Raw genomic sequence first — 18,045 nt, forward strand, 5'->3', positions numbered from 1 at the left:
GCTTCCGCTTGCTCCTGGCGAAGAGTCTCGAGGTGTTCGACGCCTTCCCGGATGCTTCTCCTCCACTTTGTGCAGTCTTGGGCCAGGGGTTCCCAGGTGTCGGTGGGGATGTTACACTTTTTCCAAGGAGGCTTTGAGGGTGTCCTTGAAGTGTTTCCTCTGCCCACCTGGGGCTCTCTTGCCGTGCCGGAGCTCAGAGTAGAGCGCTTGTTTTGGGAGTCTCGTATTGGGCATGCGGACAATGTGACCCGTCCATCGGAGCTGATTGAGCGTGGTCAGAGCTTTGATGCTGGGGATGTTGGCCTGAGCGAGAACACTGATGTTGGTGCGCCTATCCTGCCAATGGATTTGCAGGATCTTGCGGAGGCAGCATTGGTGGTACCTCTCCAGTGCTTTGAGGTGCCTGCTGTACATGGTCCATGTCTCTGAGGCATACAGCAGGGCAGGTATCACTGCTGCCCTGTAGACCATGAGCTTAGTGCCGGGTTTGAGGTCCTGGTCTTCAAACACTCTCTTCCTCAGGCGACCGAAGGCTGCACTGGCACATTGAAGGCGGTGTTGGACTTCGTCGTCGACGTCTGCCCTTGTTGACAGTAGACACAGTTCAGATCAATGAAGTTTCTATCATGAACTTTTGAGATTCTTGCATAAAGTTAGAAAATGGAAATACCTCAATTCTACCACAATGTGTTGAATTGACTATAAAAATGGCTGGCCAGCCAATTGGATAGAATTGACCTAAAATTGGTAATGACATTTGAAGGTAATCCATCAAATTAATTTTATTTATTGTGCCAAATATTGAAAATATATCAGGTTGATAGGGACTGGACCAATCCTAAAAACTGACCTAATAGAAATGCAGCACCTTTAGTCTCAAAAGTTGTTAAAACAGTATTATTTGCATCAGAATATTATGTTGAATAATGTGTAAAATACTTTTTAGTTCAGAAAAGAGTCATATTTGGACATGTAACATTGATATCCTGTACAATGGGGCATTTTTGCCATCAGGAAAAAAAACTTTGGACCTGCGCCCTTATTTCTATTAGCAGTTTTGAGCATCCTTTTCTCATCATAGCAACATTTTCAGATAGCTCCAGTATAGTTGTTGCAGTAAATTGAAAGGTGTATCACTCAGAGGTGCTCTGCAAACTACACAGAACATAACAGACACAAGTTTCATGAATTCTGAATATTATGAGAGAAACCTTCAGGAGTAAAATAAACCTGTTCTTAAAAAGGGATATAACTGCAAATTTTAGTTTGGCATCAAGCTTACAAAAAATGAGAATAGCTATCAATAACGCACATACAACTAAACTCAGACAGACATTCGAAGTTTAATTCATAAAAAAGCACCAATATAAATATATACAAATAAACAAGGAATTATCAGAATTTTTTCAAGATGTTAATGTGCAGGTGTCCAGACTTTTCCAATTTCTTTTAAAAATTCACAATCAAAGATTCTGAAGTTTACTGAAAAGAAAGGAAAATCTAATTAGTATCTTTTCAAAATTAATTGAAGCTAATCTCTCTGTAGATAGATGTTAATGCAACCAGAAGATAAAACAGATGCATCTCTGAAAACAAATTCTTTGCATTGTATCATATCATACTTCAGTTAAAAATCAGTAGTCACAACTGTGAATACATTTAAAGAGATTTTTGAATGAGTGTCTGCAATTAATATATTTAGTGTACATGGAAAATCATTTTCCCTCCCCATCTCCTAACTCGTGCTGAGATACAGTTGCAGAGGTGCTCACAGCACTTGATTACTTAATTTAGCGGGTTATTCTTTATTCGAGAATTTAGATGGAGTGTTTTCAAGCATGAAGGCCATTACTACCAAACCTAATACTGTAACAAAAGCAAAATACTGCAGATGCTGAAAATATGAAAAAAGGATGATAGTGAGAGCAAAAGGAAGTGGTAATGGGACAAGTAAAGAAACAAAAGATGAGTCTGGAGGAGCTGCAAATGGCAACAGCAGAATCATTACCAGCGCCTGCTGTCTGAAAAAAATGGTGGCAGTGGTTATGATCTGAAACTGTTGAACTCAATGTCGAGTCTGGAAGGCTGCAAAATGCTTCATCAAAAAATGAGGTGCTGTTCCTCGAGCTTCATTAGAACAGTGTAGGAGGCCATGATTGCCTACAAAGTGACACTCTCACCCATGCCACAGTGGCGAAGTATTGGCATAGAGGATACTTTCCTACAAGGGTGGTGGCTGGGGTCGGGGGGGGGGGGGGGGGGGGGAGGTGAAGCCTATTTACTCTTTAACATCTAGCAGCCATATCCAAAGCAGACTTGACAGGCATTTGTGGTATGACAATGCAAAATAATTTTGTTTTTAAGTCTTCTTTTCATAGATTCCTGCATATCTAACTGTACAAGCCTTCCTGTACTGTTGCATCCAATTATATTGACCAAAGTTAGAAAAAAAAATGAAAATTAACATTTCTATATTTAATTACAATGAAAACTCTACAGAATGTTTCTCTATTACCTGTCCTCCACAGTTCTATTTGAGGGATAGTACACCTTGAAGCAGAATCCACTACGTGGAAATGAGCCCTAAAACAAAAGACTTCCATTAAAAGAGGTACAATTATATAAACGAGTACACACACAGTTATTACAAGTTAGTGGTACATTAAACTATGATTTAAAAAATACAGATGACTAAAAAGTAAAATATAAAAGGGAAATGTTTTAATCCTACACGTTAACAAATAATTGATGCTCAACAGTAATTTAAAAAAAATACTTTTCAGCAACACTGAACTGAATTCTGCAAACTCCCTAAAGTTATTGGAAACAAATTTGAACATTTTTAAAGAGGTATACTGATTCGTTTTTTTCTAACATTAATTCAGTTTACACTGTGATAAGAATTTTATGTACTGGTCTTACAGGATTGATACAGATGCAATCTGTATGGACGATGTTGAATGGATCATATTTGTCAGCAAAGACAATCAGGTCCGGTACTGGGTAGACACGAAGAGCATAATCATAGGCCCAGTAGACCGGACTGACGTACAGTGGCAGTGGCGTTAGATGTCCTTGCGCTATGATGGTCTTCACAAACTACCACAAAAGTTGAAAGAAAAGTATTAGTGTAGTTAATCTTTTACTGTCACAGAAAACTCTTAAAATTACAATTAAAAAATTCAAATGGTTTATACTTTGACTCATCAGTAGACCCAAATATTATTACCTCTATTTAGATACCCTCGTTGACCCAGCAACAGAGGACTAGATTCCCCATCCAGAAGGTAATGAATCCCAAATGTAGCTTTGAGAATGTTTTTACTTTGAATCTAAAAAAGTAAGTACTTAAAAGTGTGAGTACAGGCAAATAAAGGCACAAAAAAGGCCATTTTAACAGGTTAGGTTTTATAAATAGGGACTGTTGGATAATAGTTGAGTGAATGTCAAGAGACTAGGATGGAAAGGATTACTCAGAGGTACTGTAGCAGGCCTGATTAATTCTCTAAAGAGACATATTAGTGTAATATTGCTATGATTTTTTTATTAATGTAATTGTCAAAAGTTTTTTTTTTTTTAAATGTAGTTTTAAATAGCTAATCATTGTTTGGAACGTCTGAATGGACGGTCCTGTATGAGAGAGCAGACTGTAGAAACAAACAAGATAGTATGGAAATGCCACTGGAAAGTGGCGAGATCTGTGGCCATGTAAGTAGGATGGCTCCTAGAGTCAAATTGCCTTCACAATAGGGAAAAATATGCTTTGTGAAAGGCAGTTGATGTTTACCAGTGCTAATTACAAGGACATCAACAACGAGGTGCCACCTGTTCAGACAAGTGTAGTAAAGTTTATGGGAAAGCCGAGAAACAAAGAAAAAGTTGCAGCAGAGCGGTCACATAGCAGCGATAAGAAAGAGTATAAAGGGAGAGGGTATACACCTAGACAGGGAGCAACGATAAATCCTCCACAGAAGAAACAAGCTGCAGTTGGCATAGCTCCTGGCACACAGATAGTCACTGTATTCCATTGGTATGGTTGTTCCAAAGCAGAAATGTAGCGCAGAGTCCTCTTACTGCTATGGTCATTTTGCTACTTTGCTGGTACTCTAAGTCTGTCATAAATAAATATTAAATTGATTTTTCAAAATATACAAGTAGCAGTGTCTGATTCGACAGGCCTGAACGCACAGTACATACCATTTTAGCTAACAGGATATAAAGTACACACAGAGTAAAGAGGCTATAATAAATCTATATACGGCAGTGGTACGTCCATAATGCTGTGTGCAGTTTTGGGTGCCCCATTATAAAAAAAGACTTGCATTTATATAGCGCCTTTCACAACCTCAGGATGTCCCAAAGTGCTTTACAGCCAATGAATTAGTTTTGAAGTGTAGTCACTGTTGTAATGTAGGAAATGTAAGAATTATAGAAAGGATTTTAAAGGCATAAAGAGCATGCAGCACAGATTCAGCAGGATGATACCAAGGTTGAACTATATTTCTGAAAAAATGCTAGGCAATTTCCATTGGAGCAGAGAAGACTCTGAGGAGATTTAACTTCCTATGGTTGAAAAGTCAGTGAAAAGGGATTATCAATTTAAAATAGTTACTGAGAATGAGCAGAAAGGTTAGGAAAAAATTCTTTACAGAGTTGTTAGAGCATGGAATACTTTGCCACAGGGAGTAGTTGAGACAGAGGCAATTGCATCGTTTGATGCAGAGGAAGATACAGGCTTATAGCGAGAAAGCAGGACAGTGGGATTAGTTTCGGACTGCTGTATCAAAGAGCCGACACAGATACGATGGGCCAAATGGTCTCCTGCGCTGTACATTTCCATGGTTCTAAGTTAGTACCAACTGGTGGATCGCCACTTGGGAAAATTCACAAATGAAAATATATCTGCAGTAAAGTAGCAATCCTTAATGTTTTAATATCATGTTGATGTAACCATCATTGCACACTGAAAGCACTTTCTTTCTTCCTTTAACGGACTGGAATTTTAGATTCCAAATACTACTTTTCTGAATAAATAAGTAAATTGTCTAAAGTTTAACATTAGTAGCCACAACTGACAACGAATTGGGGAGAATCTAGCTGTAATTGTGTTACCAAATAAAACTTAACCCACAAGGTTCTATATGCACAATAATGATGAAGTTTAAATTTTATTCAGAAATACCATGGCAGTGGGTGTCCGTGATGGTTCAATGTTATTGGGCCATCACGTTGGTAAGTTCTCACTTTGCATACCTGACCTGTATTGATTTAGCTGCTCTCAGCATGGATGGCACAAAAGGAGCACTACAACTGGCATTAAAATCACTGTTCTGGAGGGGGGGCAGGGGGAACCCACCAACACCTCAGCTCCTGATCGCTATGTAGTGACCGCTGCTGGATGTCAGATAAAAACAGTATTGTGCTTGGCCACTGACGGTTGCATAGCTTGCCAATGGCTCACGGACTTAGGCTCACTTTTGAAGAATGATAATGGAGGCGAGATAATGAAGAGCTGCTCGTGCACATGGAACTATACCCAAGAATTAGTCATCCCCTTCAGGAGAGGTCCGGGGGGGGATGCAAAACTGGTTGTTTTTCTTTCCCCCCCCCCCCCCCCCCAAAGAGGGTTATTAGAATGTGGTATTCTTTACCATAAATGACTATTGAGACAAGGACTATATTATCTAAAAAAGAACTGGAGGAGAAGTATTTAAAAAGGAATAAAGAAGGAATAATATAAAACAATAAAAGGAAAGTTGATTAGAGTAAGTGACTCCAATCAAAGAGGAAATACTGGCACAAGTACAATGGCTGTAATTTCTTGGATTCACGAAGGGGGTGGGGTGCAAGAAAACCATGGCAGTGCAAAAGCTAGGAAATTTGCTGTGAAAGAAATGAAAATATTTTTGCCTGCATTTGATTTCTTTTATTACTCATACCAGCACAACGGCTTGAAATGTTTAAAAAAAAACAGAATTATATATAATCTTAAGCACAGAAACAGATCATTCGGCCCAACTGGTCCATGCTGGTGTTTATAATCCCCGCGAGCCTCCTCCCACTCTAATTACCTCCTTCCACCCTGCCTTCGTATCCCTATGTTCTCTTCTCCCACATGTATGCACCAAGCTTTCCCTTATTTTGAAACTTTTAAACCACAAGGGTTCCAGGCTGGTTCCATGAGCATTGCCTGTGTTTGACTACTACAAAATGGCAGCCAACCTATGTACCATTCATTTACCCGTTCTTTGTTAAATAGTCTGTTGGTTTACAGAATGTACACTCAGCTTGCGGCCCAAGACAAGAAGAATCACTTGGCAGCACATGGTACATTTCAGTAAGCCAACATATAGTGGCAAGTATTGTCTGGTCGATCCCTGAGTAGCACCATTGTTACCCAGAAATAGGGCAAGTAAAGTGACACTCTGGATCACGGGGGATGCAGGGTCCACTTACAGTAGTGGCTGATGATACTGAACTGGAGTAGAATATATAGCGTAAAATCCAAAAAATTAAGTTACTCACATGGTTTGGAATATCCAAATTACTGCTAGGAAACCGGATACAATTTCTACACATCTTGTTAACCAAATCCTCACGGAAAATGATGATCTCTTGTGTACAGTACTGAATTCTAACAGTAATAAGCACAGAAAAAAATTATTAATCTGCTTTTCTGTACCAGAATATGTGTTCAATAAAACGACCAGTGAACTGTGAAATCAGTTATGCAGAAAGTTTACCTGCAGGGATTTGTAGTAAATACGGAAAATGGAACTCTCTTACTAAACTCTTCCGTGATGTAGTCAGCTAGCGGAGGTCTTTAAACAAATGAAAGGTTATAAAATAATCTTCCATCAGGCGTGTATAAAAACAATTTTACACAATCTCAAAAGGTGATCATGCTCCATTCATTTCAATAGCTTCAGGCGAATTTTAGTGCTTAAATAGAAAGCCACATTAAAAAAAATTACTACTGGGAACATTTCAAAAATGGAAAGAGCTCGAATGCCTTTCATGGCCCTGCATACGGAGGTACATGGGGCAAGAAGTCGAAGACGACCAAGGAAGCGCTGGATAGACAGTGCCAAGAGAGTGACTTGTCACAGAATGGGATACAGATGACTGAAGTGGCCAGGCTAGTTGAGAACCGACAGCAATGGAGTGAATTCATTCGGTCCCATTGTCGCGGCTGAGCTGACGGTTGGAATCAGTAGCAGTAGCACGACTGGGAAACCAAGGCCTATGGCGCAGACACCATCAAGACTGGAAAGAGTAGAAGAGAAGTACATCAAGAACCTGTGATTACCTGGGTAAGATAGAACTGGGACCTGGATCTTCAGGACCAGGAACAAAAACAAAGCGGCTGCTGCAAAATGAGGGAAGAAAAATATTTCGATTCTATTACTGACTATAATATCGTATAAAACATTACTACTGTACTTTAAAAAAAAAATGTAAATTATGCTTTCAAAGTGCATGACGTAATAATATTCCACATCGCATCAAGTGAAATGTTCTACATTTCTGAAATGCGAAGAAGCCCTAATTGTAATTTTTCCTACTATATAAAATGATACCAGGGTCTACTTTGTTTGGTAGTTGATTGGCTGGAACCTCTCAACTATGAGTGTAGCCAACAATAAATCCCAAGTTGCTGTTGCCATATAGCGCTGGCTGACAAAGCAATTACTGTCCCTGCCACCACTTACTGCTCCAAAACTATCTTGGAGGGCAAGGACAATCCAAAACGCCTCTTCTTCACCACAATCCTCCTTATTTAACCTCTCTACCTGCCTCCTCCATCCCACGCTTCTGATGTCAAGCGTGAGGAATTTATGGATTTCTTTGTCTCCAAAATTGAGACCATCTGCTGAACTGCCTTCACCATCTGCTGCCCCATCACCTCCCAAGGCCTCTCCTACTATACAATACTCTGCAGCTTTTCTCTTACTGCTCCCCACATCAGATCAGACTCATATTTTCTACAAAACCAATCCCTTTCTCCCTCGACTGCTTCCTGACTCAACTACAACTCCTTGGCCCAATGGCTCCATTTCTTCAAACATTTCCTCCTGCCCCCAGCTATCTCCTTTCTCTAAAATTCATCCTTGACCCCTCCGTTCTTTCCAATTATCATCCACTCTCTAGCTTCTTCCCCAATGTCATTGAATGCATTATTAGAAACCAACTCCACACCCATCGCTGCCTTCAGTCTGCACTCTGTCCAACGCACAGTAGCGACTACATTGGCCATAGCCTCTGTTACTCACAGCATTATCCATCTTTACCCTTCTATTGCCTTCAATATAGTCGATCACTGCATTCTCCTCCACAACGCATATCTGTAGCACTGCCCTTTCGTGGTTCCATTCCTATATGTCGTAATACAGCCAGCACATTACTTCCTACATCCTCCAAGTTTCCATCCTGTCCCTTCTATCTATATCTATTGCTCATCGACATTTTCCATAAGCACGGAGTCAGCTTCCGCATATACGCTGATGACATCCAGCTTTATCTCTGCCAAATCCATGACTGAAACGGTGTTAATCAGAAAGCAGAAAACTACAGATCTCGAAATCTGAAACAAAAACCGAAAATGCTGGAAACACTCAGCCAGCCAGCATCTGTGGAGAGGACAGAAAGTTGACGCTTCAGATGTGGACCCTTCATCAGTTCTGACAACAGGTCCACACCTGAAGTGTCAACTTGTCTGTTCTATCCACCGATGTTGAATGGCCTGCTGATTGAAGCTGTGCTGTCTGATTGCCTATCCAACATTGTCATGGATGAGCTGGAACTCACTTTAGCTAAATGCTGCTACGGTCCAAATCATCCTGTTTGGCTCTTACCAGAACTTTACATCATACCCCGATTCCAGCCCTATAGCCAACTATTGCAGACTGAAACCCCATAGTGCACAAATTTGGTGTCCTATCGATCACCAAGGCTGCCTACTTTCACTTTGGAACTGTAACCTTCCTCTATCCCTATCTCACCCTCACTGTTGCTGGAACATTCATTCGCCAATGTTTTCACAGCGACCTCCCAAACCCCACCCTACACAAACAAACTCATTTAGAACTATCTTATCTTATCTTATAATTAGTCCCACTCACCATCAACTCAGTCCTCGCTGACTTTCACTGGCTTCCCCATCCGCCAACACATTGATTTCAAAATTCTCATCAAAATTCTAAACCTTGTTTACAAATCCCTGCATGTCCTCACTCCAACCCTTACTATGCAACCTCCAAAAGCACTACATCCCAGATCACACACCTCATCCATTAGTCAGGACTATTGTGCATGCCTTCTCCTTCCCTCTGTTCCACTATTGGCAGCAGAGCCTTCAGCCATCATAGCTATGCTCTTTGGAATTCTTCTCCTGAACATTTTCTACATCACTCTGCATCTTGAAAAGTCGAAAGATGTAATCTCATGTTCAGTCACTTCTCCTAGCTATTCTTCCAATTCCTGCTCTGTGCCTTAATCCCTCATTCTGTCATGAAGCACCTTGGCACTGAAACAGCCTTATTCAAAGTCACAAATTGTGACTGTGGTGCACTATGCCTCCTCATCCTTCTCTACCTCTCAAGCCTTTGACACAGCTGACCACACATTCCTCCTCCAAAGACAGTCAGTTTCTACACGTACATGGATGGCATTCAGCTCTATGTCTCCATCACTTTCTTGACCTCTCCCTTGCCTCTGTGTGGTCAGCCTGCTCATCTGACTTCCAGTCCTGGATGAGCCATAAATTCTACCAATTAAACATTGGGAAGACCAAAGCCATCATCTTCAGCCACCACCACAAACTCCGTACCCTCACCACTGATTCAATTCCCTTCTCCGGCCATCGTCTCAGGTTGAACCAGACTGTTCACAACCTCGGCATCCTATTTGTTCCCAGGCACAGCTTACGACCCCATATCCTCTCCATCACAAAGGCCACCTATTTCCACCTCCGTAACATCGCCCTTGCCTCAGCCCATCTGCTGCTGCCAAAACGCTCATCCATGCCTTTTTTACCTCCAGACTGGACTATTCCAATGCTCTCCAAGCTGAACGTTCATCCTTCACCCTCCAAAACCACGCTGCTTGTATCATAACCCGCACAAAGTCTCATTCACACATCACCCCTGTACTCGCTGACCTACATTGGCTCCCAGTCCCCCAATGCCTCAACCCTCTATCTCTATAACCTCCTCCAGCCCTTACACAAAGGGCCTTGGAACATTTTTCAAGATATAAATGAAAGTTGTTGGTGTTGTTCTCTGACATTAATATCGGTGGTGGGGAGTCCCACTGCTGCCCAATACCCTGTCTCACTGTTGGGCAAGCCATGTAATGTCATTACAATGCCGCTGGAGAGAATAGGTAGTCATTAATGTTGAGCACAAGGATATAAATTAAAAGTTTTGTGCACGTATAAATTGGCAGGTACTGTAATCCAAGTAAGAAATATTGAGCATGGTAACTCAAATGAATTTCTTGAATTTGCACAAAAGCTAAAAAAAACAAGGGAAATTTGGAGGGGGAAAAAAATCAAATCTGTCAACATTGAAATATTTAATCTTTAAAACATGCTAATGAATTTGCTTCTGCCATCCATTGCAGTTCTTCGTTATCATTTTATCAACAATAATTGCAGACTACCAACGAGAAGGTAGACGACTCGAGACTGATTGTATGTTTTATAGCACTTACTTTTTATGGATATTGGGATATTCACAGATAATATCTGCAAGTGTTTTCAGCGATTCTGAAAATGTGATGATTAAAAAAAATTAAAAACAAAGCTGGATTTCTAAATGAGGATTCAATTAATAGTTTTAAAAATTAACTGTTTCTCACCTGTTAGAGACTTGATCTGATTTTTTCCATAGGGAGCAGAGGAAAAGTTTCCACAGAAGATGAAACAAGTGGGCGGCATGGAAGAATAACCTGTAGAGCACAAGTATATGTGTGGGCTACACCACAGCTTCAGGAATGCCTAGGCACAAATATCTGGGAGTCAAATATGTCACTTTTAAATCACCAGATCCAGTAGCAGTAAATTGAGGTGAACGGTAGAACTGCCCCATTTAATTTTCTTTTTTCTAGTCACCATTTCTCACTTTAAAGGTAGCCAAACAATAAATATTCATAAAAAGATTGGCGATTACAGTACTGCAGGTAAATAGAACAGTTAATTTGGATCTTAGACTTCACATCAACAAGCCTAATTGTTTCAAAGAAAATTATAACCTCCCCCAAAGACTCAGGTTTCTAAAAGCCATACAAACCTGGAAAGTTAGTGATGGTAGGGTAAAGAGGGGAAAAAGTATGAATGTTGGTTAAGGACAGGGTTGGGATCAACAGTCATGCCTCCCCTCAATGTATACGCTTACACAAGCTCAGCACCTCAATGCCCAGTGAAACTCTACATAGAGTTACAGCTCATCAGGCTTTGATTAAATAGATGCAGTAAAAATATTACCTGAAAACATCATATGAAGTTTCTCCAGTACTTCCACCTGGTCCAGCCACACATCGGAGACAAAAACAAACATGGCATCTTCATTTTCTTCCTCCAATTTCTTTAATTTTGCAGAAGATTTCACCGACGTAGCAGAGGGACCACCAAAAAAGTTTATGTTGCCATAATAAGCACTGTGAGACAGAGCATGAAAACTTGTCAAGATCATTATAGTGTAAGAGGTTGGTCAATCATCAAGGATAGTCAGCATGGCTTTGTCAGGGGGAGATCATGTTTGACCAATTTGATTGAATTTTGAGAGGGGGTGACTAGGTGTGTGGATGAGGATAGTGCAGTTGATGTAGTCTACATGGACTTCAGTAAGGCTTTTGACAAAGTCCCGCATGGGAAACTGGTCAAGAAGGTAAGAGTCCATGGGATCCAGGGCAATTTGGCACATTGGATCCAAAATTGGCTTAGTGGCAGGAGGCAGAGGGTGACAGTCGAAGGTTGTTTTTGTGACTGGAAGCCTGTGTCCAGTGGTGTACCGCAGGGATCGGTGCTGGGTCCTTTGCTGTTTGTAGTGTACATTAATGATTAAGATATGAATGTAGGAGGTATGATCAATAAGTTCGCAGTTGACACGAAAATTGATGGAGTGGTAAATAGCGAGGAGGGAAGCCTCAGGCTACAGGACAATATAGATGGGTTGGTTAGATGGGCAGAACAGTGGCAAATGGAATTTAACCCTGAAAAGTGTGAGGCGATGCATTTTGGGAGGACTAACAAGGCAAGGGAATACACAATGAATGGTAGAACCCTAGGAAGGACAGAGGATCAGAGGGACCTTGGTGTGCATGTACATAGATCCCTGAAGGCAGCAGGATAGGTAGATAAGGTGGTTAAAAAGGCATATGGGATACTTATATTCTATGCCTCGGCTAATGAAGGCAAGAGCGGGGAGGTTATGATGGAGCTGTACAAAACGCTAGTTAGGCCACAGCTGGAATACTGTGTGCAGTTCTGGTCGCCACACTATAGGAAGGATGTAATTGCATTGGAGAGGGTGCAAAGGAGATTCACCAGGATGTTACCTGGGCTGGAGCGCTTCAGCTATGAAGAGAGACTGGACAGGCTGGGGTTGTTTTCCTTAGAGCAGAGAAGGCCGAGGGGGGACCTGATTGAGGTGTACAAAATTATGAGGGGCATAGACAGGGTAGATAGAAAGGAACTTTTCCCCTTAGTAGAGGGGTCAATAACTAGGGGGTATAGTTTCAAGACAAGGAGCAGGAGGTTTAGAGGGGATTTGAGGAAAATATTTTTCACCCAGAGGGTGGTTGGAATCTGGAACTCACTGCCTGAAAGGGTGGTAGAGGCAGGAACCTTCACAACATTCAAGAAGCATTTAGATGAGCACTTGAAACGTCATAGCATGCAAGGCTACGGACCAAGTGCTGGAAAATGGGATTAGGATAGACGGGGCTTGATGGCCGGCGTGGACATGATGGGCCGAAGGGCCTCTTTCTGTGCTGTATAACTCTATGACTATGAACAGCACAAGGCCCCTATTCTCATGTCAACAATTTGAAATTCTAATGGACCGAAATGCAATGAATTTATGAACAGCAAGAATGCTGAGGTTGCTGATCACTATTCATCAAACTTAGCCAAAAGCTTTAAACCAATCACAGCAAAGCAGGGGTGTCAGTTTAGGACATTATCAGGAAATGAATCTTTTGAAACCTGAAAAAAAATTCTAATTTTTCAGGTATACAGATGTGTCGAGGAGAATCTCAAGACCTTCATCGCAAGAGACATCCATATTTGAGCTGAATACCCAGATCTCATTGGCTGAAGTGGAAACGAAAAGGGACAAAAACAGACTGAGTGAGTGGGAAAATCTATGGCAGGTGGAGTTCAATGTGGGAAAGTGTGAGGTCGCCCACCTTGGATCCGAGAATGACAAATCGGAATATTTTATTAATGGTGAAGAGCAATGGGATTTAGGTGTCCACGTACACATCACTAGAAGCTAGTACACAAATACAAAAAGTAATTATCTTAAAGGGGTTAGAATTCAAAGGTAAGGAAGTGATCTTAAAATTAGAACTAGGCCATTTAAGAGTGAAATTAGGAAGTACTTTTACATGCAAACGGTAGTGGAAATCTGGAACTCTTTCCCACAAAAGGCTGTGGATGTTGGGTCAATTGAAATTTTCAGGACAGAGATTGATAGATTTTTGTTAGGTAAGGGCAACAAGGGATATGGGAACAATGACAGGTAAATGGAGTTGAGGTACAGATCAGCCATGATCTAATGGACAGGCTCGAGGGGCTGATCGAGGGACACTAAGCAACAACATAAGAAATAGGAGGAGTAGTAGGCCATTTGGCCCCTCGAGCCTGCCCCACCATTCAATAAGATCTCTCCTATAGTTCAAAAATCTATCTCCACCTTGAATATATTCAATGATTCCGCCTCCACAGCTCTCTGGGGTAGAGAATTCCAAAGATTCACGACCCTCAGAAGAAATTCCTCCTCATCTCCGTTTTAAATGGGCGACCCCTTATTCTGAAACTATGCCCCCTAGTTCTAGATTCCCCCACGAGGGAAACATCCTCTCTGCATCCACCCAGTCAAGCCCCCTCAAAATCTTATACGTTTCAATAAGATCACCGTTCATTCTTCTAAACTCCAATGAGTATAGGCCCAACCTTTCTTCATAAGAAATGGATATTATTCCAATTGCTATGTCTGACATGGGAACTATTAGTCAAGGCCTGTGATTAGGACTAGATGCTCTTATAGAAACAAAAGTCAGCCATGAGATAGGATTTTGCTCATCTTCCAGATATATTTTGTTCTGCCCTCAGACTGGCTAGTCACAGCCATGAGAAGATGTCCACCATCAGTGGCCTACGTACAACACATCAAATGCAGCTGCAGGTAATGCTCAAAGTATACCTCATCTGATACTAAACCATCAAGGAATGCCTCTGACCCTTCCATGATTTTCTACATTTAGGATTGAGAGGAGGAGGAATTTCTTCACTTAGAGTGTTGTGAATCTCTGGAATTCTTTACCCCAGAGGGCTGTGGATGCTCAGTTGATGAGTACAGGTAGACTATCCTTTATCCGAAAACCTCGGAACCAGCCATGTTTCGGTTTTCGGAAAATTTCGGATTTGGAAAATTTCGGATTTCAGAAGGTATTTTATAAGACTGGGAAATTTGTCGGGGGCGGGGGTCGGCGGGGGGGTCAGGTGGGGGTCGGCGGGGGGGAGCGTAAGTCGTGCGCCACTCTGGTCATGTCGTGCGCACAACTTACGCTGAACGAAAAAACTTTCGGTTTTTAGAGGTTTTCGGAAGTTCGGATAAAGGATAGTCTACCTGTATATTCAAGGCCGAGATAGATTGATTTTTGGACTCATGGGGAACCAAGGGATTAGAGATCTGGCTGGGGGGGGTGGTGGGAGTGGAGTGGAGGTCGAAGATCAGCCCTGATCTTACTGAATGGCGGAGCAGGCTCGAAGGGCCGCATGGCCTACTCCTACTTCTTATGTTCTTAGAAACAGTATGAAGGGAAAAACACAAGACAGCTGCCCTCTACCAATGGTACTGCTACAGAGAGCAGCACTACAGATAAAATGTTTCCTATGGGTGCTTTGTGTGACCTGGTCTTAGTGAGACCATTATACAATAGGAATGCTCCTAAATTCCTCTCTGTAGTTTGCCTAATCTCTAGCACTCACTTTACAATGAATCACTGACAACCTTATTTTAGCCACCATAGAACCAAAATAAAGTTCCTTGCCAGCCTTCCATTCTCCACAAATTTCAGCTGATCCAAAACTCTGCTGTATCCTATCCTACACCACATTCCACTCTCCATCGCTCACCGACATTGGCTCCCGATCTCCCAAGACAAATTTAAAATTATTTTCCTCGTCTTCAAATCCCTCCACTTCACCCCTTCCCATTTCTGTAACCTCCTCCAAGCCTAGCCCCTCCCCCATTCTACATCCCTCCGCCAAACTCTTTCATTGACTCTGGCTTATATATAAAACCCCTTCCCTTCACCGCACCATCAGCCATCTAGGTCCCACCCTCTGGAATTCACTGCCTAAACCCTTTCAACTCTCCATCTTTAAGAACCTCCCTAAAACCTATCTCCCCTCCTAATTCATCCTGTACTAGCTTGGCACCCAATATACTAAATCCTCTATGAAGAGCCTCGGTGCATTTCCTAACATTAAAGGCACTATATAAATACAAGTTATGAATAGAACTCAACTTATATAGTAATTATTAATTTATTACGGTGTTGCGTTTTTATCAATTAGCTGCAATAATTAAAGATATTGGTTAAAAAAAAAGTAGATTGAAATATATTGTAAAGTATAATAGCAATAGAATACAGTTTGGTGCTCCACATTAATGGCTTGAGCCTTGAGCTTTGCAGTTAATCAAAGTACTGTACTATTAATTTATCAAATCAAAGGCCAGAGAAATACCTTGAAGCAGATACTTACTAGAAAAGAATGTAGTAAAAATTACCTTGTAATGGTGGAAGGTTCAGTAGGTGGAAATCCAAATCCATTGACATGAAAAACTCCATCTTCATACCATCCTGTAAAGAACACTCATAATAACTACCATTTCTAGAGTTAATGTTGATCATGAAATTACTGAAAAACAATTTTATGATTAATATACAAAATGGAGTAATCAAATTCTATCTTTTTACACATCACAACATTTGACAAAATATGTCCTTTGATATATGATCAAAATGGAAGGGCATAATCTTAACTTTTCAAATATCCCAAAGTGAGTGATCTCAAACTTTTATCTAATTTACTCAGGAAAAAATATAATTTTGATAACCATGAATAATACTGTAACATGTTCCAGAAATTGTCTTTGCCATACACATAAACATTACTTACATGCTACAATATTTATAGATCAACTGCACTTAAGTGGTAATAATGTCTCAATGGTAATCAAGTCTGTTATAATTCTGCACTCAAGGGCAATTTTTAAGCCAGAGAAGCAATTAATTCACAAAGTATAGTATAACCCCAAGACTGCAGTCAATTATATGCAATTATTTTGACCCTAGAAGATCAGACATCCATGACCACTGCCAATATTGCTCCTTACAAGTCAACATAGTACTGCATATAATACTGCAACACAAGAATGTCACTTTCTGTTGTCCCTTCTCAAAAGGAATGTGTCACTATTATAATGCAGTCTACCTCGCAGCTCAGCTGATTAGACTGGTACGAACTGTACAGATGTAATTTTAGATATGCTGACCTATCTTTTCGGAAAAGTGCTGTATGATTCACCATCATAGGAAAAAAGGCATTTATCAAGCACTTCATCATACCTCAGGAATATCTCAGTGTTTCACATGCAATGAATTACTTTGAAAGGCAGTGACTTTTGTTATGAGGGTAAATGCAGCAGCCATTTTACACACAGCAAGATTACACAAACATCAATGAGATGAATGACAATTGCTTTTTGGCGGTGCTGTTACGTGCACAACATACTTGTGCGTACAACAATTTCCATTATATAATATCATTAATGTAGAACATCTTCTCTAGGTAGATCGAGCCAAAAAAGGATACAGTATAAGGGACGACCAAAAGCTTGATCTAAGAGGTGGGTCTTAATAAGAGGCAAGCGAGTTGGAGTGCCTAAGGATTTTATAGAGTGGCATTCCAGAAATTGGGGCCTCGGCAACCAAAGGCTGTAAATGGTGGGACAAAGGGGGGAGGGGAGGTGCATAAGATGCCAGAGTCAGAGGAATGGAGAGATTGGGGTGGGGAAATAAGCGAGTTTGGCTGTAGGTTATTAGAGATCGGAAACGGCAAGGCCTTAAAGAGATTTAAACACGAGCATAAGAATTTAAAATTTGAGGCATTGGAGGACCAGTAGGGACAGCTAAAATAGGGGTGATGGGCAAGTAGGAGTGTGGGATAGGATATGAGCAGCAGAGGTTTGGACGAGCTGAAGCTTAGGGAGGGTGAAGGATGGGAAACCAGTTTTGAGCGCACTGGACTAGTTGAACTTAGATGACAAGGGCATGGATGTAGCTATCAGCAGCAGATGGGCTGATGTAGGTTTGGAGGTGGGCTAGGTTATGGAGGTCAAAGTATTTGTGATGGCGAGGATATGGGGGTCAGCTCAGCTCGGGCTCACATAGGACACCAAGTGCAAATAATCTGGTTCAGCCCTAGAAAATGACATGGGAGGGGGTTAAAATCGGTGGCAACCATATGCAGTTTGTGGCGGGGGGCTTTGGTCTTCCTAATGTTTAACTCAAGGAAATTGCAGCTCACCAAAGACTGGATGTCTGACAAGCAGTGTAACAACAGAGGCAGTGGAGGGGTCGTGAGATTGCGGAAAGGTAAACAGGGTGTCATCAGCATACATGCAAATCTCGACCCCATGTCAGTGGATGATTCTGCAAAGGGGCAGCATGTAGGTGAGGAATGGACTGGATCGAGAATAGATCCTTGGGGGCCTCTGGAGGTGCAGGAAGGGAAGCTATTGCTGTAGA

At 41.3% G+C, this 18,045-nt stretch overlaps 1 protein-coding gene across 1 annotated transcript in view; it reads right to left on the minus strand.

The window, feature by feature from the left end:
• Window positions 1–1,324: 1,324 nt before the first annotated feature.
• The window catches only part of pole2 (polymerase (DNA directed), epsilon 2), a 42,975-nt gene continuing 26,254 nt past the window's right edge, over window positions 1,325–18,045 (minus strand). Inside the window, exons 10-19 of the mRNA XM_086002938.1 lie at window positions 16,023–16,095; window positions 11,486–11,658; window positions 10,861–10,950; window positions 10,714–10,768; window positions 7,310–7,369; window positions 6,744–6,821; window positions 6,526–6,634; window positions 2,923–3,099; window positions 2,516–2,583; window positions 1,325–1,482 (exon numbers count right to left, since the gene is read on the minus strand). Of these exons, the coding sequence (XP_085859064.1) occupies window positions 1,464–1,482; window positions 2,516–2,583; window positions 2,923–3,099; window positions 6,526–6,634; window positions 6,744–6,821; window positions 7,310–7,369; window positions 10,714–10,768; window positions 10,861–10,950; window positions 11,486–11,658; window positions 16,023–16,095 (902 nt within the window). The 3' untranslated portion in view covers window positions 1,325–1,463. The remainder of the gene's footprint in view (window positions 1,483–2,515; window positions 2,584–2,922; window positions 3,100–6,525; window positions 6,635–6,743; window positions 6,822–7,309; window positions 7,370–10,713; window positions 10,769–10,860; window positions 10,951–11,485; window positions 11,659–16,022; window positions 16,096–18,045) is intronic.

This window comes from Somniosus microcephalus, chromosome 12, assembly GCF_052327205.1.
Source record: "Somniosus microcephalus isolate GS21.2 chromosome 12, FLI_Smic_1.0, whole genome shotgun sequence".
NCBI lineage: Eukaryota > Metazoa > Chordata > Chondrichthyes > Squaliformes > Somniosidae > Somniosus > Somniosus microcephalus.